The sequence below is a fragment of the Bos taurus genome, chromosome 26, assembly GCF_002263795.3.
Source record: "Bos taurus isolate L1 Dominette 01449 registration number 42190680 breed Hereford chromosome 26, ARS-UCD2.0, whole genome shotgun sequence".
Classification (NCBI taxonomy): domain Eukaryota; kingdom Metazoa; phylum Chordata; class Mammalia; order Artiodactyla; family Bovidae; genus Bos; species Bos taurus.
Genome location: NC_037353.1, coordinates 17,295,064 through 17,318,638, shown reverse-complemented (window position 1 = coordinate 17,318,638; position 23,575 = coordinate 17,295,064). Strand labels below are relative to the sequence as shown.

General features: G+C 37.3%; 1 protein-coding gene across 17 annotated transcripts in view; it reads right to left on the bottom strand.

Moving 5' to 3' along the window:
* The window catches only part of CC2D2B (coiled-coil and C2 domain containing 2B), a 107,189-nt gene extending 84,278 nt beyond the window's left edge, over positions 1-22,911 (bottom strand). For 14 of the 17 annotated variants that reach the window (XM_059881986.1, XM_059881992.1, XM_059881987.1 and 11 more), the window contains exons 1-11: positions 22,238-22,911; positions 21,002-21,066; positions 18,909-18,969; positions 17,152-17,228; positions 16,716-16,781; positions 14,662-14,745; positions 13,191-13,335; positions 10,086-10,222; positions 9,856-9,984; positions 4,286-4,495; positions 4-101 (exon numbers count right to left, since the gene is read on the bottom strand). In XM_059881986.1, the coding sequence (XP_059737969.1) occupies positions 4-101; positions 4,286-4,495; positions 9,856-9,984; positions 10,086-10,222; positions 13,191-13,335; positions 14,662-14,745; positions 16,716-16,781; positions 17,152-17,228; positions 18,909-18,969; positions 21,002-21,043 (1,049 nt within the window). In that variant the 5' untranslated portion in view covers positions 21,044-21,066; positions 22,238-22,911. The remainder of the gene's footprint in view (positions 1-3; positions 102-4,285; positions 4,496-9,855; positions 9,985-10,085; positions 10,223-13,190; positions 13,336-14,661; positions 14,746-16,715; positions 16,782-17,151; positions 17,229-18,908; positions 18,970-21,001; positions 21,067-22,237) is intronic. The other 3 variants (XM_059881988.1, XM_059881996.1, XM_059881989.1) reach the window with 3 other exon arrangements.
* Between the last annotated feature and the right edge of the window lie 664 nt (positions 22,912-23,575).

The following is a 23,575-nucleotide window of genomic DNA, read 5'->3' as shown; positions in this document are numbered from 1 at the left end:
TACCTTATCTGCCAATAATAATCCTGCAAAGATTTTCTGGTCAGCTGGCTTATTTCCGAATTTTCATTTGCTAATTTGGTAGCATCCGTCAGTGCTTTAAGCTAAAACAAAAGAGCTTTTTTGGTACACTTCATCCACCTGTTACTATCACTCCAATTCACCTGTAGGTCTAAGTATGTGCATCAGAAACACAAGTGTATACTTTTGTTGTATTACTGTCTTATTTGTCAAAATATATTTCATAAAAGTACCCTGGGGCAGAACTGAAAAAGAGCCTCAATATTTGTCTAAGAGATAAACCTTATACCATGCAACTTCTAGGTAGTCATTTGATCAGTTAACATAAAGAAATGTCATTCAATCAAGATAGAAGACTGAACACAGGAATCTATTTTATCTTCTACCTAATATCCAATGGTTACAGAAAAGACATCTATCTGTCTTTATCCATATCCACTGCCATCATCACAACCATATCTATATACATATTTTATAATTATATCTACATCTATATCTCTCTATAAAAGAATAAATATATAGCAACATAGGAAAAGAAGTCAAATAAAATCAACAGAATGTACTGAAGAAACTACAAAACAAAGAGAAATATCCACAGAGAATACTGACAAAGAAATAAAACCAGGGGAAACTGTTCTCTATAACAGGGATAGGCAGAAAAAGCCTATCACAGTTAGGGACAGTTTGTGGGAACTCCAAGACTGGAGTCAATGGATATAAACTTCTACTGCAAGACACAAGGGAAGACCTCAACAACTGTGAAGACATACTGCATGCCTGGATGCGGAAACCCAAATTTTTTAAGATAAAATTCCTTTTACAATTAATATAATAACCGATGGTTCAGATGGTAAAGAATCTGCCTGCAATGAAAGAGACCCAGGTTCCGTCCCTGGGTCAGAAGATCTCCTGGAGAGGGGAATGGCTACGCACTCCACTATTCTTGCCTGGAGAATTCTATGGACAGAGAAGCCTGGTGGGCTACAGTCCATGGGACTGCAAAGAGTCGGACGTGACTGAGAGACTAACACTCTCATTTTCAAAGAAGCTGCAGTAAAAATGGTAGGAGAATCTTTAAAATAGAAGTTAACAAGCTAGTTCTAATGTTCATATGGAAGGTCAACTCTGTAAGAATTTTATTCTAGGAAAAAACCAATGAGGAGATACTCGTCCTTAGAAAAGTCAGGGCTGTTCATATTGTTGAGCCATCAAATTAACCAACTACAGAACTGCCCTAACTTAGAACTTTTGATATAGAAAGTCATACCTTTTCCCTATGGTTTAAAGCAACTGAGAGAGCTCTCTGTGAATTGTAACCAAAGATATGCTAACTGATAAAAATCTAGGAAATCTAATAAATGAACAAAACCTAAAGTCCCCAAAGAAAAAAACTGACAGGTTTGACCTCATAAAATTTTAAATATTTCCAAGAGATAGGAAAAATGAAGTAAAAAGGCAAGTAACAGAATGGGATAAAAATATTTAAAACATATTCAAAAGATATACATTTTGTACATGCAATGTGTGTGTATGTACATGTGTAAATAGTTATATGTGTATATATATTTGTACATATATATATATATATATATGAAAACTCTTATAAAGATGAACAAAGCTATACAGAAAACTGGGCAAGTAATATCAACTATTAGTTATGGCTCTGGGAAGTAAGCTCTGTCCTGTACTATCAGTGGAAATTCAAACTGAAAAACTTTCTTGGAAAGGCAATTCATTACTCTCTGATAAAAATGTAAACTTCATGCACCCTTACTCTTGACCAAGAACTTTCACTTCTACAAATCTAGCCTACAGAAGTTTTCACACATGTGCTCAAATACATAGATACACGGATGTGCACTGCTTTATTACTTGTAATTATAAGAAGATGGAAATGACCTAAGAAGTCATTTATGAAGTCATTCATGACCATAAGAAGTGTCAAGAACGAGGAGTGATTGAACATATTAAAATACATGTATATTATGGGTCTATATATAGTGATATGGGACAAGCTCCAAGACTTGTAATTTTAAATTACAAGTAATTTTAAAGTAATTAAATTACTTTAAAAAAAGAAGTAATTTTAAAAAGCCAAGTTGCCAAATAATACATAGATCCATATAGAAGATCCAATTTATCTTAAAATCTATCATGGCATATGTATATACAGAGAAACATGGAAAAGAGATCTTTAAAGCTGTAGTCTAAACCACGAGGTGAAGATTGAAGTGGGACTTTCACAGTATGAAACGTCTACACTGAATCTCTTACAGTGGGAATGAACTCCTGAATTACTTGTGCAATTTCCCTCTTGTGTAAACTAGAGGGAACAACAGCAGAACTCTACAAAACTGAGGATCCGTTCTACTCTTTTATATTGTCTACAACATTTCTCCGTGTTCTTTAAGTGGAATTCACGTTCACCTAACAGGACATTTTGCAGTTTAAGAAATCCATAGACGTCACTGAGTCTCCTACTACTTTGAACCTGGTTTGAACACACTGAGAACGAGCAGAGCCATATATTTCACACCAAGGGACTAAAAGGATGCAAAAATTATAAATCAGTGTTTTGGTAGAAGACCAATGGTCACACCCTGCAACCCTTGGCCTTTTCCCCTCCCTCCTACAGTTCTCTTTCATTTTAGAAGGGCATACACATGCCCTATCAAATTTCTCTTTTTACAATTTACCAGGAAACTGGAGAAAATGTTTATGTGCACATTTTAAATAAATAAATAATGTGCACATTTTTATGTGCACATTTAAAATAAAGTGAAGTAAAAAGCAGCCAAGAAATTACCTTTGGCTCCTAAGAATCATTAATAAAAATGTTGCAAATAATGATCCCTCAATATTATTTTACACAGAAAGCCATGCTACATGAAAAACAAATGAGTTTTTATGTACAGTAATAGGTAGTATTCTAGTGAAACAAAATTGCTATTGCTAGACCAGGCTTCAAAGATTACACAACAGTGTTGGAAAACTATTAAATAGACAAATCATATTTTCAATGACCTACATCTTAGTTTCAGAGTTGGTTCTTTCATTCAAAAAAAAACAACGGTCATATTAAACTAAAAGTTAGAATATTCAACTTTTGTTTTAGGACATATTCTGACCTTATTAATTCATAGGCTTCATTTAGGAAGTACTCCCACACATTTGCCACATGAAAACGCAATCAAATGGATTAAGTCCTGTTGTTTTTGCACTTGTACTTTAAGAAGCAAATATATTAAAGTACAATTCATTTCTAGCTTATTGGAATGTCTTGGTGACCCTACTAGGCTTGATTATTTAACTAAATACCTCACTAAATATTTAAGTGTATTAATTAGCTGAATAAGACCTATCAGAATAATCTTTTCAGAGAGAACACTAGTTAACAAAATATTCATGTATCAAAAACTCAGCATACAGTCTAAACGAGAGGTACAAATTTATAAAAGTAGTCAGGGGGTATATTTCTTTGATTTCTCCTCAGACTTTATGTACTCTTTACGATGTCATTGGGCTTCCATAAAGAACCTGCCTGCCAAGCAGGAGACATAAAAGATGCAGGTTTGATCCCAGAGTCTGGAATATCCCCTGAAGTAACCCACTCCAATATTCTTGCCTGGAGAATCCCATGGACTGAGGAGCCTGGTGGGCCACAGTCCACTGGGCTGCAAAGAGTCGGACGCGGCTGAAGCTACTTAACATGCATGCATGCAAGAATTCCATGGACAGAGGAACCTGGCAGGCTACAGTCCATGGGGTCACAAAGAGCTGGACACAACTGAGTGCATGCACCACACACACAAATACACACACACACACGCACGCGTGCACACGCATGCGTGTCATTAGACGATTAGTTGGCTAAATCATTCTCATACTAAACTCTGTAGAAGGTTCAGGATCATTAATATTTTTATCAAAAATACTTTCTTACAAGACTTGAAATAGTCATTTGGTTCTTTTAAATAGTAATCATTTCAAATATTCTTCTTGAGTCATAGGATCAAGAAATACCATTGATTAGCAATCTATTTATAAATGCTAAATACCCTGCAGGATATGTTTGAATCTGTCTCCCTGGCCAGTTAATTCCTACAATTTCTTTTCAGAAAAACTGAAATCAAGCTTTCTTTTATTTGGTTAAATAGTTGAAGTGCTAAGGGAATATTCCACCATAACTTGCTCTGTACTGTTTTGTTTTTTTTTTCCCCCAATATTAAAGGTTCAGCTCTGTAAATGTAATGAAAACCATGCTTACCTTCTCATAAAGCAGCTGTGGTAAATTCTGTTGCTGCCTGTCCTGAAAACACTCATAAAGTTGGAGCAGCCTAGCACATAATACTTGTTCTTGATTGAAGAGAGGATGATGACTGAATTGCAAACCCACTATATTGAGATCTAATTGGTACATTTCCCTTTGACCTTCCATTTTGTTCCTAATAGAGCTTTCTAGATCAGATTTCACTGCCTTTTAAAGAAAAGTATTTACACAATGTTAATTCAATTCTATTTTTTTAATTACAAGTAACTCCTTATAAAAGTAACACGCTAACTGTAAGAAAATGAAGACACAGAAAAGCAAAAAAACAATTATTTGCTCCTTCTTTCTTAAAACTGATTATAGCCCTTGATTTCATATATTTATATTGGAGCATTTTAATCACCTTACTATAAATGGTCATCTACTTTACTACTATGTGCTGGCAGAGGCTAACTTTCAAGTTACAAGCACCCAAGTAATTTCCTAAAGGATCACGATAAAAAAAATGGTGTTTAGAACTGGTGGGTCAATAGTTTGTTAAGGTGATGATCTAATAATCATCTGGAGCCAGACTTAAATCGCAAACTATTATCTCTGCTTCAGTGGCCCTTACAGCACTGAGATTTTTATTTCCCAGTGAGAAACCCCAAATGAGCCTTGCCTCCATAGCTGGCTGTGCATAATAAAAACTGTAGAGAAGACAGAAGGGAAAGGCAGGCAGAGGTATTTGTCTGACACTAATTCCAGAATATTACCTGTTAAGGATGGTGCTACAGAATGAATTTTAATACTCAAAGTTTACATGCTTGGTGAACTGACATTTATATTTATTCCCAACTCTAAGAGTCCATGAAACACTGAAATTAGCTTAAATGAAGTTAGAAAAGAGCAGAAAGCTCCGATGACAGTTATTAATAGCAATAAAGTGTTTTTTAATTCAGATATGTACACTGGGTTTTTTAGACATAATAATAGTTTATTAACTACAGATTAGTGTAGACATAACTTTTACATGCACTTTTGACATTTTTCAAAACCAAAAAATTCCTTTGACTTGCTTCACTGTGGTGGTCTAGAAGTGAACCAGCAATATCTTAGAGATATGCCTGTATTCCCAAATATCTATATAAAACAAGCAGGGTAACTAGATAGCAAGACCAAAAATCCAGGGACAAGATTTTAAACAAAACTGCATCTGAAAACATCTCCACTGAATCCAAAATACAAGTGGGTAGAGAAAAACCACTAACAGCAAGATCTGCATAGTATTGGTGACTGCATAAAAGTCGAAAGAAGCAATGAAACATCTGACCATCCTGTTAAGAGAACTGAAAGAGCCAACAGATACTCACCAGAAAGTAAAAAAATTTAAACAATTTAAAAAAAGAAGGTAAAACTGTTATGGGTTTTGTCTACTCCAAGTATGGTAACAGCAAGGAATTTTGGTAAAAATATCAACATTCATTCATGATAAAAAAAACTCTTGTATTTGTCTTAATTTTAAAAGTAGGACAACTAATTAAACCTTAAATGCATTTTTTTTATGGTAAAATGGTAAACGATTTTCTTAGCAGCAAGAAGTTTTGGTGTATTTTTAGAAAATCCTGAAATAAATTCATAAGTGGTATAAAGATATTAAAGACATATTATGATATGAGGAATTTTTTTAAATTTTTCTAGATTCTCTAAGAAACGAACAGAGACTGTGGAGAAGAAAAGAGAGTGTATATTATGTAGAAAGAAGCTTCTCACGTGTTAAAGAAAGATAAGGAGACCTCCGAAATTATAAATCTCTTCAGTTTAGGGAGAAACCTTATTTTCTGTGTAGGCTGAGAAGTATCAGCACTATAAGGAGTGAAATGCTCTTGCTGTTAAAATGTTGCAGCTACTGATTTCTTTCACCAGTGTTTTATAGTTTTCTATATATAAGTCTTTAGTTTCTTTAGGTAGATATATTCCTAAGTATTTTATTCTTTTCGTTGCAATGGTGAATGGAATTGTTTCCTTAATTTCTCTTTCTATTTTCTCATTATTAGTGTATAGGAATGCAAGGGATTTCTGTGTGTTGATTTTATATCCTGCAACTTTACTATAAAACACTGGTGAAAGAAATCAAAGAGGACACTAATAGATGGAGAAATATACCATGTTCATGGATTGGAAGAATAATATAGTGAAAATGAGTATACTACCCAAAGTAATTTATAGATTCAATGCAATCCCTATCAAGCTACCAACGGTATTCTTCACAGAGCTAGAACAAATCATTTCACAATTTGTATGGAAATACAAAAAACCTCGAATAGCCAAAGCAATCTTGAGAAAGAAAAATGGAACTGGAGGAATCAACCTGCCTGATTTCAGGCTCTACTACAAAGCCACAGTCATCAAGACAGTATGGTACTGGCACAAAGACAGAAATATAGATCAATGGAACAAAATAGAAAGCCCAGAGATAAATCCACGCACATATGGACACCTTATCTTTGACAAAGGAGGCAAGAATATACATACAATGGATTAAAGACAATCTCTTTAACAAGTGGTGCTGGGAAAACTGGTCAACCACTTGTAAAAGAATGAAACTAGAACACTTTCTAACACCATACACAAAAATAAACTCACAATGGATTAAAGATCTCAATGTAAGACCAGAAACTATAAAACTCCTAGAGGAGAACATAAGCAAAACACTCTCTGACATACATCACAGCAAGATCCTCTATGACCCACCTCCCAGAATATTGGAAATAAAAGCAAAAATAAACAAATGGGACCTAATTAAACTTAAAAGCTTCTGCACAACAAAGGAAACTATAAGCAAGGTGAAAAGACAGCCTTCAGAATGGGAGAAAATAATACCAAATGAAGCAACTGACGAACAACTAATCTCAAAAATATACAAGTAACTCCTTCAGCTCAATTCCAGAAAAATAAATGACCCAATCAAAAAAGGGGCCAAAGAACTAAATAGACATTTCTCCAAAGAAGACATACAGATGGCTAACAAACACATGAAAAGATGCTCAACATCACTCATTATCAGAGAAATGCAAATCAAAACCACTATGAGGTACCATTTCACGCCAGTCAGAATGGCTGTGATCCAAAAGTCTACAAATAATAAATGCTGAAGAGGGTGTGGAGAAAAGGGAATCCTCTTACACTGTTGGTGGGAATGCAAACTAGTACAGCCTCTATGGAGAACAGTGTGGAGATTCCTTAAAAAACTGGAAATAGAACTGCCTTATGATCCAGCAATCCCACTGCTGGGCATACACACTGAGCAAACCAGAAGGGAAAGAGACACGTGTACCCCAATGTTCATCACAGCACTGTTTATAATAGCCAGGACATGGAAGCAACCTAGATGTCCATCAGCAGATGAATGGATAAGAAAGCTGTGGTACATATACACAATGGACCATTAAAAAGAGTACATTTGAATCAGTTCTAATGAGGTGGATGAAACTGGAGCCTATTATACAGAGTGAAGTAAGCCAGAAAGAAAAACGCCAATACAGTATACTAATGCATATATATGGAATTTAGAAGGATGGTAACAATAACCCTGTATACGAGACAGCAAAAGAGACACTGATGAATAGAACAGTCTTTTGGACTCTGTGGGAGAGGGAGAGGGTGGGAAGATTTGGGAGAATAGCATTGAAACATGTATAATATCATATATGAAATGAGTCGCCAGTCCAGGTTCGATGCACGATACTGGATGCTTGGGGCTGGTGCACTGGGACGACCCAGAGGGATGGTATGGGGAGGGAGGAGGGAGCAGGGTTCAGGATGGGGAACACATGTATACCTGTGGCAGATTCATTTTGATATATGGCAAAACCAATACAATATTGTAAAGTTAAAAAATAAAATAAAAATGTTGCAGCTACTGGAATATGAGGGATGGGATGGGGAGGGAGGTGGGAACAGGGTTCAGGATGGGAACACATGTACACCCATGGCTGATTCATGTCAATGTATGGCAAAAACCACTACAATATTGTAAAGTAATTAGCCTCCAATTAAAATAATTAATTTAAAAAAATAAAGAAATACAGAAAGGCATCTTTTAAGAAAAAGCATTGACTACAAAAGGCATATAATTACTAGAAGAGGAAAAGTAAGATCATGGCACCTGGTCCCATCACTTCATGGGAAATAGATGGGGAAACAATGGAAACAGTGACAGTCTTTATTTTCTGAGGCTCCAAAATCACTGCAGATGGTGACTGCAGCCATGAAATTAAAAGATGCTTGCTCCTTGGAAGAAAGGCTATGACCAACCTAGGCAGCATATTAAAAAGCAGAGACATTACTTTGCCAACAAAGGTCTGTCTAGTCAAAGCTATGGTTTTTCAGTAGTCATGTATGGATGTGAGAGTTGGACTGTAGAGAAAGCTGAGTGCTGAAGAATTGATGCTTTTGAACTGTGGTGTTGGAGAAGACTCTTGAGAGTCCCTTGAACAGCAAGGAGATCAAACCAGTTGATCCTAAAGGAAATTAACTCTGAATATTCCCTGAAGGACTGATGCTGAAGCTGAAGCTCCAACACTTTGGCCACCACTGGATAAGTTTCTGATGCTGGGAAAGATTGAAGGCAGGAGGAGAAGGGGTACAACAGAGGATGAGATGGTTGGATGGCATCACCGACTCAATGGACATGAGTTTTAGTGAACTCTGAGTGATAGTTAAAAGCAGGGAAGCCTGGCGTGCTGCAGTTCATGGGGTCGCAAAGAGTCACACGATTATGTGACTGAACAACAACAAAGGCAGGTGACTGAGCAATTAAGTTTTTGTACATAATTCTTATTTAAATTTTTTTATGACATGACTGAGGAACTTCACTTTCACTTTTCACTTTCCTGCATTGCAGAAGGAAATGGCAACCCATTCTAGTGTTCTTGCCTGGAGAATCCCAGGGACGGGGGAGCCTGGTGGGCTGCCATCTATGGGATCGCAGAGTCGGACACGACCGAAGCAACTTAGCAGCAGCAGCAGCATGCCAAATTTTTAATATAACTATTTCTGTCTAAATATTTCTTTTCATTAGGTTAATGAACTGCTAATTTTTATAATGTGCTCTGAAATACACATAAAATTTGTTTCTTTGATTGTTAAGTACAATATAGATTCATTTCTGAAATCTAGAAGAGAGTATAAGAAAGAAAATAAAAATAAGCCTATGTCCTACCATCCAGAGATAAGTATTAACTCTTATATATTTCCCAGACTTTTTATCTATATACACACGTCTGTACTTATTCATTGATAAATTCCTTCACTCATTATCTATTTTTATAAAGATAGGATCATATGAAATTTCACATTCCGCCTTTTTTTTTAACTTCACATTCTGAGCTCTCCCCCAGATCATTAAATATTCCTTGAAAACATAATTTTAATGGCTATTTAATACTTCATCATAGCTTTGCCTTTACTAGACTTACTAATATCCTCAAAAGGTGAATTAACAAAATAAGTATACAAGTAAATATACAAGTTATAATTTATGTTACAAGAATTCTAAACATAATCACAAATAAACTGTTGTTTACCTTTCTATACATGGTCTTCAGTGCTGGATTTAAAGGTTCCTTGCTTATGTTTAGTCTGAAATTCCATGACCGTCTAATAGGTGAAGGTAATGACATTATTTCTCCACTTTCTTCAAACCAACACTTTCCCTATTAAAAATACTTAAGAATGTAGTAATTAAATATTACACTAAAAACAAATGTCACATTACTGCCAGTGAGTGATTTAGCTTATCAGGTAGTGAACTTGCCTCTTCTAGCTTAAGCAGACGATTTTCCATTTTGTTGCAGGTCTTTTTATATATTTCTGGCTTTTTCTGAATATAGAATCCTTCTTCTTCTAAAATGCGTGGCATCATATCTTCTGGCAGTTTAAGCTGGTTGATCACTTAATAACAAAACCTAGATGTTACTTTCAAGTCCAAAAGAGTAAACCGGGACTGACCAAACAAGATGCAAAAGAGGACTATCATATACTCTACCACTAAAGTCTACCATTCTATCTACTACTGTGGGCAGGAATCCCTTAGAAGGAATGGAGTAGCCATCATAGTCAACAAGAATCTGAAATGCACTACTTGGATGCAACCTCAAAAACGACAGAATGATCTCTGTTCATTTCCAAGGCAAACCATTAAATATCACAGTAATCCAAGCCTATTCCCCAACCAGTAACACTGAAGAAGCTGAAGTTGAACAGTTCTATGAAGACCTACAAGACTTTTTAGAACTAAAACCCAAAAAAGATGTCCTTTTCATTATAGGGGACTGGAATGCAAAAGTAGGAAGTTAAGAAACACCTGGAGTAACAGGCAAATTTGGCCTTGGAGTATAGAATGAAGCAGGGCAAAAGCTAAGAGTTTTGCCAAGAGAACACACTGGTCATAGGAAACACTCTCTTCTGACAACACAAGAGAAGACTCTACACATGGACATCACCAGATGGTCAACACCGAAATCAGACTGATTATATTCTTTGCAGTCAAAGATGGAGAAGCTCTATAGAGTCAGCAAAAACAAGAAAGGGAGCTGACCATGGCTCAGATCATGAACTCCTCATTGTCAAATTCCAACTGAAATTTAAGAAAGTGGGGAAAACCACTAGACCATTCAGGTATGACCTAAATCAAATCCCTATGATTATACACTGGAAGCGAGAAATAGATTTAAGGGACTAGATCTGATAGAGTGCCTGAAGAACTATGGATGGAGGTTTGTGACACTGTACAGGAGACAGGAATCAAGACCATCCCCATGAAAAAGAAATGCAAAAAAGCAAAATGGCTGTCTGAGGAGGCCTTACAAATAGCTGTGAAGAAAAGCAAAAAGCAAAGGAGAAAAGGAAAGATATACCCATATACTTCCTCAGCAATCAATGCAAAGAAATAGAGGAAAACAATAGAATGGGAAAGACTAGAGATCTCTTCAAGAAAATCAGAGATACCAAGGGAACATTTCATTTAAAGATGGGCTCAATAAAGGACAGAAATGGTATGGATCTAACAGAAGGAGAAAATATTAAGAAGAGGTGGCAAGAATACACAGAAGAACTGTACAAAAAAGATCTTCATGACCCAGATAATCATGATGGTGTGATCACTAACCTAGAGCCAGACATCCTGGAATGTGAAGTCAAGTGGGCCTTTAGGAAGCATCACTATGAACAAAGCTAGTGGAGGTGATGGAATTCCAGTTGAGCTATTTCAAATCCTGGAAGATGATGCTGCACTCAATATGCCAGCAAATTTGGAAAACTCAGCAGTGGTCACAGGACTGCAAAGGCCAGTTTTCATTTCAATCACAAAGTAAGGCAATGTCAAAGATTGCTCAAACTACCACACAATTGCACTCATCTCACGTGCTAGTAAAATAACACTCAAAATTCTCCAAGCCAGGCTTCAGCAATACGTGAACTGTGAGCTTCCCAGATGTTCAAGCTGGTTTTAGAAAAGGCAGAGGAACCAGAGATCAAACTGCCAACATCCGCTGGATCATGGAAAAAGCAAGAGAGTTCCAGAAAAACATCTATTTCTGCTTTATTGACTATGCCAAAGCCTTTGACTGTGTGGATCACAATAAACTGTGGAAAATTCTGAAGAGATGGGAATACCAGACCACCTGACCTGCCTCTTGAGAAACCTGTATGTAGGTCAGGAAGCAATAGTTAGAACTAGACATGGAACAACAGACTGGTTCCAAATCGGGAAAGGAGTACGTCAAGGCTGTATATTGTCACCCTGCTTATTTAACTTATATGCAGAGTATATCATGAGAAACGCTGGGCTGGAAGAAGCACAAGCTGGAATCAAGATTGCCAGGAGAAATATCAATAACTTCAGATATGCAGATAACATGGCAGAAAGTGAAGAACTAAAGAGCCTCTTGATGAAAGTGAAAGAGGAGAGTGAAAAAGTTGGCTTAAAGCTCAACATTCAGAAAACTAAGATCATGGCATCCAGTCCCATCACTTCATGGCAGATAGATGGGAAAACCGTGGAAACAGTGGCTGACTTTATTTTTGGGGACTCCAAAATCACTGCAGATGGTGACTGCAGCCATGAAATTAAAAGACACTTACTCCTTGGAAGGTAAGTTATGACCAACCTAGATAGCATATTCAAAAGCAGAGACATTACTTTGCCAACAAAGGTCCATCTAGTCGAGGCTACAGTTTTTCCAGTAGTCATACATGAATGTGAGAGTGGGACTATAAAGAAAGCTGAGCACAGAATTGATGCTTTTGAACTGTGGTGTTGGAGAAGACTCTTGAGAGTCCCTTGGACTGCAAGGAGGTCCAACCAGTCCATCCTAGAGGAGATCAGTCCTGAGTGTTCATCGGAAGGACTGATGTTGAAGCTGAAACTCCAATACTTTGGCCACCTGATGCAAAGAGCTGACTCATTTGAAAAGACCCTGATGCTGGGAAAGATTGAAGGCATAGGAGAAGGAGACGACAGAGGATGAGATGGTTGGGTGGCATCATGGACTTAATGGACATGAGTTTGAGTAAACTCCAGGAGTTGGTGATGGATAGGGAGGCCTGGCGTGCTGCGGTCCATGAAGTTGCAAAGAGTCAGACACGACTGAGTGACTGAAGTGAACTGAAAGTCTACCAGAAAGTCAAATACACAGACACACACACACACACACACACGACAATGAATGAGCTCTTTTAACCAATTCCCTTAAACTCAGAGAACGCACAAAGAATAAATACAGAAAACCTTCTATAATTTTAGATCATTAATTTTTATCTATCCACCATACAAAGAAGCTATTATCCTATACTACGATTCATTAATGACTTGAATATTTTATCATGAAAAAAATGATATCATGAAAAAAATCTTCTGTACCTGGAGAACTACTTGGAACAAAAATATTTGCCTGTTGTTTTTTTATTTGTTCTTCGTAATCTTCATAATCAGCAGCCTTTACTTCAAGTAAATCTGGGAAAATGACTTCTTCCACAAAATCTTCATCTTGGCCCTCAGCAAAGTTCTGTAAATCATCACCAAGTGAAAAATATTTGTGGTAACTACCATTACTGATCCCAAAAGAAAAATAAGTATACATGCTTGTCCCTAATGATTAATGTGCAGATAAATAAAATGTACTAAAATCCTGCCATGAAGTCTTTCTGATCTATGCCACCCAGTTCAAGTTCAAGATGAAAACATGTTACAATGAACTTTCATTGAACATTGAAGAACTCACTTAAGGCTTAATATCATAAACTATGATCTTCCTACAGCCCTTCATTGCAATTCTCAACAAAATACTACTGAAGAAAAACTACAATTCAAGTCTCTCCTCTCCTATGGAAAAATGTTCTGAGATATTGGTCTATGACAGTCCAATGGTTGAGAATTCACAGTGCAGGGCAAAGTCTAGGGACATCAAGCCATGTGGTCTTCAGCCCCATTTTTTTCACCATTCAGAAAGCAGTACTACCTAAGGAAATGTGGAGCAGTCATATTCTTTTCTGGATGCTATTTAAGAAAAAAAGAAAGAAAAGTAGAAACACAAGTAGAAGTCTGTGACAGATGATCAATTATTTCTGAAATATGATATATAAAAGTTTCAAACAATGGTGATATTGAAGTAGATATATTACTAAATGTAAAAACGTATACTTTTATATCATATCAGAAATTTTATATGTCTCTTCACACACAAAAAAATCACCATTTTAGATGACTATAGTTGTCTAACTTAAAATCTACATATATTGAAAGAAAGGAGACAGAGTATGCGAGTCATGTAAATAAAAATCCCTTAATTTTCGAAAACATACATTTAGGGACAAATAATTAAATAAAAAGAATTAATCATAGAATTCCTTTGAATAGATAACTGTACATGGCCTTGATCAACTCTGACAAAACTGAGTAACATGGTTAAGTATCATCTAGGTTCATATCACGTCATCGCATCATCATACTTTCTGTATACATCTCTGTCATGAAATCAAAAAAGATTTTAAAATCAGAAATTTTGTGGCATTTTTTTTTTCAAAAGCCAAACAAGATATGACACTGACACCTCAAGCAAGGTTTGAGGTATCTTCACGTAGGGGATCTCTTTGAAGATTTCAACCACAAAGAGGGGCTCTTTGTACCTTCCAGAGCTCCCATTACCAAGCTACCTTTACTGCACCCCTGGCAGGGCTTTAAACCTGGCTTCAGAGCTGAGATCTGCCCTGACAGCTGAGTAACATCAAGCTCTCATCTTAAATCCCAGCTTTTTATTCATGACTATGTAGATCTCTTTCATAAACCCTATCCTACTGAATCTGCCTATATTTTCAGGAGGAACAAATCCAACCTGCTCTGCAGATTGGCCTATAGCTGAGTCTTCTTCACCACTCAGAATGAAAAATGAAAGACCTTCATCCAGTGGAACTTCAGCCTGTGGGTTAAACAACAGTAAGCCTGTATTCAGTGTTGAAATGAATATAAGTAGATGCTCACTTTTCAATATCATAAAGGAATCTTTTAAATGCAAATCACCTATCGCTTCTTTCTCACGTACATGTAATGGATTGTTTTTAGAGAGATTTGGGAGAAGAATCAATCTATCAATCAATCAATCAAACTGTTAGTTTCTAGGAGCCAAAGAATTTTAAAAAATGCAAAATATAAAAGGTTATCCTATATATTTGTATCTACAACTTAGCTGGCTCATTAACTTTCAACAATACTTATTTATAAATTGTCAGTATATACTTTTACTTCCCTTTGTCTCTGCTCTTTGCAAAATCATTTGCTAAAATTCTCAACTTCCTGAGCAGCTACACCAATTTAGTAGTTTGTAATGGAAATTCTTAGAAGCCAATTTCTCTTCCTTTTCACCTCTTTTCTTGACGTTCAATGAAGTGATCTTGACAAATTTACTTTTTTTTTTAGTATATAGTTAAATTATATCAAATCTAGGCACACTTTTATTCATTTGTTGAATGAATAACATATATACAAACATCTTTTAGTCTATTTTTACTTTAAAGTTAATTAAAATAATTTGTACTAAGAGTCCAAGAAGGACCCTACAAAGAGAACAAAGATGAATTTTGTAAAAACCCAAGAAACGATCATTGCATTTTAAAGTTTGTAGGGTTTAATACTCTCATTGCTTACGGCAAAAATGACTAGTTGTTCATGATTGTCTTTTTTCCTATCTCTAATAATAGATCTTTTAACTAGATATCTAGACAATGCACCCATGTTCTTTTAGTGGAAATAAGGTGTGCAAGTTGCAGGTCTTGTCCTGCAAGAGATCAATCTGCAATCCTATGGCTCTCTTCCTCCTGCCTTGCCTTTGGCCAGCAAATGAAAACTCTGGAGTTTGCCACTGGACTCAGGGATGGAGACCAAGTGTTGAAGAGGCAGAACTCTCCTAGCAGCCTGGCGTGTGTGCATACAAGTCGCTTCGGCCTGACTCTTTGTGACCCTATGGACTGTAGCCTGCCAGGATCCTCTGTCCATGGGATTCTCCAGGCAAGAATACTAGAGTGGGTTGCCATGCCCTTCTCCACCTAGCAGACTGGACTGCTGCTGCTGCTGCTAAGTCGCTTCAGTCGTGTCTGACTCTGTGCGACCCCATAGATGGCAGCCCACCAGGCTCTGCCGTCCCTGGGATTCTCCAGGCAAGAACACTGGAGTGGGTTGCCATTTCCTTCTCCAATGCATGAAAGTGAAAAGTGAAAGTGAAAGTGAAGTCGCATCCGACTTGTAGGGACCCCATGGACTGCAGCCTACCAGGCTCCTCCATCCATGGGATTTTTCTAGGCAAGAGTACTGGAGTGGGGTGCCATTGCCTTCTCCATGGCTCCTCCTACTTATCTATTATATTAAAGAGGAATAAAACTTCTATCTTAAAGAAGACATTTTAGTTTGAATCTTTTTGTTAAAGCTGCTTTGCCTTTACTCTAAATAACACAGCTCCTACTTATCTATTATATTAAAGAGGAATAAAACTTCTATCTTAAAGAAGACATTTTAGTTTGAATCTTTTTGTTAAAGCTGCTTTGCCTTCACTCTAAATAACACAGCTCTTTCAAAATGTGAGTTGTTTTGTCATTTCAAGTTTCAAATATACGATTACACATTGGATTTTAGAACAAAATCTGTAAGTCAGGGATCACCTAAAATATTGTATTACAATTTTTTAGGATAAAAAATGATGTCAAGTAGAAATAGAGAGTGACTGAAAACTGGCATAAGAGTGACAAAAATGGTCTAAAATTGGATTATAGTGTTGACTGCATAATTCTGTAAGTTTACTAAAATTCACTGAATCGTACACTTAAAATGGGTGAATTTTTGCTCTGTAAAGTACATCTCAATAAAGCTGTTTAAAAAGGTTAAAAAAGAGTTATTCACCTTAGACCACTGATATACCTTATTATCAATGAGCAGTTGAGTTGACGATTTTTCACCTTGATTAATCTGAAACACAATGCAAATGAAGAGTATGGAAAACTTAATTTCTACAGATATAGATTTAATCATGCTCATATAAGTCTTTGGCCAAAAATGGATAAAAACAAAGATTTCTCAATGTTTTTCTTTTTAAAAAAGTATATACATGGTCTCTCCTGAGATGTCATATACAGTGACCACAAGTAAATCATTTAATTTTTCTTGGCTTTAGGTTTGAAGGAAAAAAAGCAAGGAAAAGAATCTAAAGCTTTTTGGATTTGAGGAGTTATGTTAAAACCGAATTTTAGCTCTTTTCTGACAAAGAAAAGTTCACCATGATACATGCTGCATTTAAACAGTAAATTTGAAAATAAGAAAGAAAAAAAATCAGCATTACCTTAGCATTTTTTAGCTTTTCTCTTACTTTGCCTCTCAGAGTTTCTATTATGTTTCGATTTTCTTCTACATTCAAATCTGTCAAGAAGCCAACATAATACAGAGCTCATGACACTTTCTTTAAAGTATAACTCAACAGCAATAGAGTACTTATTAAATAGCTAGCTAATATGCATTTCTTTGGATCCTGACAATTATGAAGACCAAATCACTGCCCCATGAGAGTTCAGAATCTAGGAAACAGAGCTTAGAACCTTCCTCCTTTTCATCTGGAACAGTCCTGCATGATGAGGACTGAATTTTGCAGTGAGGCTAAAAAAAAAAAAATTGTTGAGAAACCTTTTTTACCTTTTAGGGAAAAAAAAGTCCATGAGAACAGTAATTTTCTATATAAACTGTAGACAGTCTACAAAATATATAAATATCAAAGCCATTCTATATAAGCTGCTCTATAGTCTACAAAATATATAAATATCAATATTTCAACTTGATTAAACTGAGGAGGAAGGAATCTGAAAAAAAAGAGAGGTAAGTCTTCAAGTACTCATTTTTAACCACTTATGTCAGTTTTGAAAATTCAGTGTAATACTGCTGACCCCAATTCCTACCAGTTCCTACAAGAAATGAAACAATCCTGTTGAGTATCAAGACTGCTCCAGCTGTTGAGTACACTCTAAGCCACATATTATTTTTGATTCATCCATCAGATGATCTACCATATGGACTGAGAAGGACAGGAGTCATGCAGTCCTAAGTACAGAAACTGGAGGACCTAATGGTCATTTTGCCTTGTATTTTTCTTTTTCTTCCCCCTGCCTTTGAGTCAGTCAGTTCAGTTCAGTTCAGTCACTCAGTCGTGTCCGACTCTTTGCGACCCCATGAATCGCAGCACGCCAGGCCTCCCTGTCCATCACCAACTCCCAGAGTTCACCCAGACTCACGTCCATCAAGTCAGTGATGCCATCCAGCCATCTCATCCTCTGTCATCCCCTTCTCCTCCTGCCCCCAATCCCTCCCAGCATCAGAGTCTTTTCCAGTGAGTCAACTCTTCGCATGAGGTGCCTTTGAGTACTTAATGATAAATAGAAAATGGTGGGAATAAACGGTGAGCATAAAACTAAATCAGTATAGGTCATGAGAATCTTCTTTTTCTCTTAACTTTTTGGCCATAAGGCATGTGGGATCTCAGTTCCCCCACCAGGGATCAATCCCATGCACTCTTCAGTTTGAAGTGCAGTATTAAGCACTGGACCACCAGGAAAGTCCCCAGACATCTTTATTCTTAACTGCAGCATTCTGGGATATAATTTAAAAATTATTAGTTGGTTTGTTTATACTCTATTCCCAGAACGTAGAATGACAGATGGCATACAGTAGGTGCTTAATAAATATGTGCTGATGAATGAAACAGGGATAAACCATTGTTTATATATCTTTCTTCCTGAGATCTGAAGTTTCCTGAAGCATGTTCTAGATCTCTGTATCTTTATGGTTGAACACAGTCTGAATCATGAGGAGATTTTCCATGTTTGCAGAGAAAAAGAGAGGAAACAAAATATAATTTTATTACATGCACTGACTTTACCATTATTTCCTCATGCCCACTTGTATTAAATATTATATAGGAAGTTTAGTTTCTGTTTGAACTCATCTTTTAAGAAACTGTGTTCCCAAATGAAACTGTGGGGTAAGATTAGTCATTTATATTAAAAAAATAAAGCCCAGCAGTATCAGAGCTGTGGTATACTTATTGAGAACCTTTTGGAAGATGCTTGTCTACATTTTCTTCTACTGCAACGTTATCTGTGTCTTCTGACATCTGCAAGAAAAGAGGGGTAGGGTTACCTTGCATCTTTTTGTTCTGGCATTTAACATCTTTTCATAAGTTCATCAGCCCTTTGAATGGAGAAGGAAATGGCAACCCACTCCAGTATTCTTGCCTGGAGAATCCCAGGGACAGAGGAGCCTGGTGAGCTGCTGTCTATGAAGTCGCACAGAGTCGGACACGACTGAAGTGACTTAGCAGCAGCAGCAGCAGCAGTCCTTTGAAAGTTAGTGCCTTTATAATGACAATTCATATCTTTTGCCCATTCTATTAAATTTCACTCTTTTATCAGTTGGTATGATCTCTTTATGGCTTCCCAAGTGGCGCTAATGGTAAAGAATCCATCTGCCAATGCAGGAGAAGGAAGAGATACAGGTTCAATCCCTGAGTTGGGAAGATCCTGTGGAGAAGGGCACGGCAACCCACTCCAGTATTCTTGCCTGGAGAATTCCATACAGAGAGAAACCTGGTGGGTTATGGTCCATAGGGTTGCAAATTGCTGGACATGACTGAAGTGACTTAGCATGCAGGCATGAGCTCTTTACACATAGGAGACTTTTAAATTAAGAAATTGCTCTCTGTAATATTTAAAAGGACATTTTAATGATAAAATCCAGTAGTTAGTTCTTAGTGTTCATATATTGCCTACTTCATGTACCTTTTAGGAAGATCAAATGAGATCAAACAAATAAAAATACTTTGAAACTCAACACTATATCAATGTTAGCTACTACTTGGGTACCTAGCATGTGATAACTTTCTAAAAGCTTTCCAGATCCTTGTCCTCTATCATTCTGCCTCTCTGGTCACTTACTCTTTGTATCCTTCATTGGTCACACTTCTCTTAATAGCTTAAATGTGAGTACATTCAAAGGCTTTGCAGAATGTATATATTCCCATGACTTCCTAAATGTGTCTCTAACCTTGACTGCTCTCCTGAATACCATATTTCTAGTTGCCTAGTGGTATTTCTAATTGAATATCCTACCATCACCAAAAACTCAACATGTTAAAATCAGCATTTATTTCCTTCACCACTTTTTAAACCTCAATATTCCAAAATAAAACCATACTAGCAATGTTAAACTCTTGTTCAGCACAATATGGATAAGTATGGTTTTCATTTTAAGTTAAAAAAATAGAATAGCAAAAGATTCTTTAAACAACAACTGTACATGCTAACGAAACTAGTGTGCAGCTGGAGTGGGAGGAGCAAGCAGACATACCTCAGATTTATAATCACAGTAAAAACATGGATTTGGGTCAAAAGCCAAAGCAGGGTATTGACATGAGGGTACTGACATGACTGTAGTTACAAGCTTAGTCTATACACTTTCTGAAAGAACTCCAAAATCCATCAATGGATTCTGTACCACACTTAAGAATTGCTGAAAAAGGTCAATATGAATTAAGATGTTCTGTTCTTATTAAACCTTCAGCATTTTCCTCAACAAAATTAAAAATAATTAATTTTATTCTTGACCAAGGGGACAGCAAACCGTGAAGGTGTGATGGAACATCAATGCCACCAAGTGAGTGATGGAGGTCTCCTTTAATTCCTAATAATATCACTCAACATGCTGGATATACTTTTCATAACTGCCCATCCCCATTTAGAAGACAGGAATAAAATATGAATCTTAATTGGAATTACTGTAGGTGACATGTAGATACCAGTCCTAAAAATGTTTCAGTTGCTGATAAAAAAAAAAACATTTTTTTTTCTTAGCAAAGTAGGGAATTGACTGCTGGCTGGCTGAGAGAACAGATAAATAAATATTTAAATAAGGGAACAAATAAATAAGTAAATATATAAATAATTCACCTCTAATACTCTTAATTACATAATTGACAGATCAAACAGTATATCACCCTTAAATTCTTATATTATTTTTTAACATATGAACTGTATGATTTGTATATAAAACCAAATATATCATTTTTTCCAAGATTATCCTACATTTATAATTGAGCTATTTTGTATAATCAAAATCCTTAATAAACTCCATTAATACTCCATTAATACCTTTCTAAAAATATCTTCTTTTCTCTTTGAAATCTTTTTCATGATGGTTCTCTCATTTCCACTTTCTAAATAAATAAGAAATATTTTTAAGAATGATACATTACTGAGAGAAAACAACTATTTTGATGCATAAGATAAACTTATGCTATGTAAATTTTTTAATTTAACTAAAAACTAAACTAAGAAATACACTATTGCTTTTAATACTATTTAGTTATTGATCATCGTAATATTTAATCTTTACTGGTACTGGCATATGGAAAAGGTGGAACTTAACCAAAAAATTCTACAATTAAGTGTGAGACAGCATTATTTCACAGTGTTTCACAAAAACTATCGTGAATTCCATGTGTTCCATTATCTAAATTTGAAAATTAGTGTCTTTTAGTTAACTGTGATCTTATTTTCTAAAAGAAAACCTAGGAACCAAGTCTTGACAAAGGATTTTCTGATCCATGACTCAAACATGTCTTTGAAAGGCATCAAAATTAAATCATCCATTGTTCTCAGAACTAAGATACATGTATCTTGGTGCCTGTACTTACAGTCCCTGCTGGACAGAAACTCAAAACGGAGCACCTTTCTTTAAGTGAGGCCAAGAAAGCTTCTGTCCACTTCCCCACTTTAAGCCCTGCTCACCACTCTCCAAAATAAACCTTCAGCTATAATCAGACCAAACTCTTCTTTATATTTCCTGGCATTTCCATTGTTTGATTTTTCCACCTTTCCCTTAATCTAGAGCATTCCACGTTTCAAAGCCTCATTCAAACCTCACATCTTCCAGGATTTTTTTTTTTTTTTCTGATCTCCACTAGCACTAATAATAACGTATTTTTTGTTCATTACAGCCTACCCTGCAAGCTCACTTTCCGCCTGCTCTAAAGTGAGGACAAGAGCTGAGCACTGAACTCATCTGCCCTCCACCAATCCTAGCAAAGTATTCAGCACACAGTAGGGACTCAATAAATAATACGAACTTGGATTTGAAACAAATCAAGCACTGCTCTCGAACGCTGTATAATGGAATGGTTCTCAGCCTTATCAATTCCCAAAGGTGATGACTAATGGATGGGCCAGATCTTAGGGACTACAAGTCTCAGTGGCCCATGCGGGTCTGGACCTGGTAGTCTGGGGACTCCGCGGGCTCTTTTCACAAGTAGGGCTGCAACCAGACAAAATATTGGAGTGTCCGACAGGGAAGGGTAAGGACATTTTATGAGTTATTAAGACATTCACCTGGATGGTCGGTGCACTTCTGCTATGCCTGGGCGGCGAAGTCAGGACGCGCAGTTCACCACGGACTCTGAGCTGTCACCAACCGCCCCGCACCGCTCGCGACGTCTACACCCCCGCACCCCAAGCCTGCGGAGCTCTTCCTCCTCAGGACTGGACATCTAGGCGGTCCAGGAGCATGCGCGATGTGGCCTCTCAGCCAGCCTGGCGGGAGCGCGCGCCGAGCCTGAGTCTTCCGGAATCTTCGGTGCACTATTTCTGCTCACCTGGCTGTCAGGGCTTGGGACTCACCCTCGTTTCAGCCTAGCGTGCCTGGTGGGAGCCGCGGGTTTTGATCACCCGCCGCTGAGCTTGTGCCTCAGTAGCCGCAATTGCCCTGGTCGCTGTTCTGGAAGAGATCTGAAAGCAGGCTGGCCTGGATCGTGACAGCCCCACATCTCTCGTCCTGGTGAAGAATTGTATCCCCAACCGGTAAGTATCGGCCGCACGCTCCCCGGCCTGCGCGGGCCCGGGGTGACCACCCGAGTCGCCTCTGAGCAAGTGTTCCTGGCGGAGGATGCTCTCCAGCTGCCCGTGGAAGTGCGGTCGCCCACGGCGTCCAGACGCGCCTGGGAGCCTGCGACCTGCTTTGCTCTGCGCTGCCTCTGCCTTGCCGCGAGGAGAGATTCTTTGAGTTCAGGCGCTTTGGGTGTGGCATCTCAAAAGACCGCCCGGAATATGCAAGCGGTGGGGCGGGTCTTTCTCTTCCGGAGACTGCTACTAGTGTAACCAGTTTATTTTTCAAGCTTAAAATAGGGCATGCTGGACACGCTCACTCGTGTCATGCCATCTTTGCTTAATAATAATAATAAACTTTACATTGTTTTATCTTCTTTTCCCAGTGATTGACCGCCGTGTTAAAATAAAGAGTTAAATAAAATGATCTGTGGTTGGAAATTTGTCCTGGCAAACTCTTGGCGGGGGCGTGGGGGGAAGTGAGGAAACTTGCTAGTATGGAAAGCCGCACGGCGGTGCTATCGATGTACGCTTTCGTTCATTCAAACGTTTAGCAAATGTTTATTAGCTGCTTTCTCTGTAAGGCATTGTGCTTAGCGCTTTAATTCTACAGAAACTTAGAAAGTGTTGAAAACTTCTAACAAACCTTGTACATTTAGGGGAGGGGAGATGTGGAAGTAAAGAAACTGCTGCAAAGCTAATGTTCCAGGTTATACTGGTACATTATGACATAAGTAGAAGTAGACCTGAAGTTCTACTCACCTAATAATCTGAAATAATGCATACAGATAAACGTGTCCAAACCTCGAAATCACGTGGCCAAACTGTCATTCTGAATAAAATCCT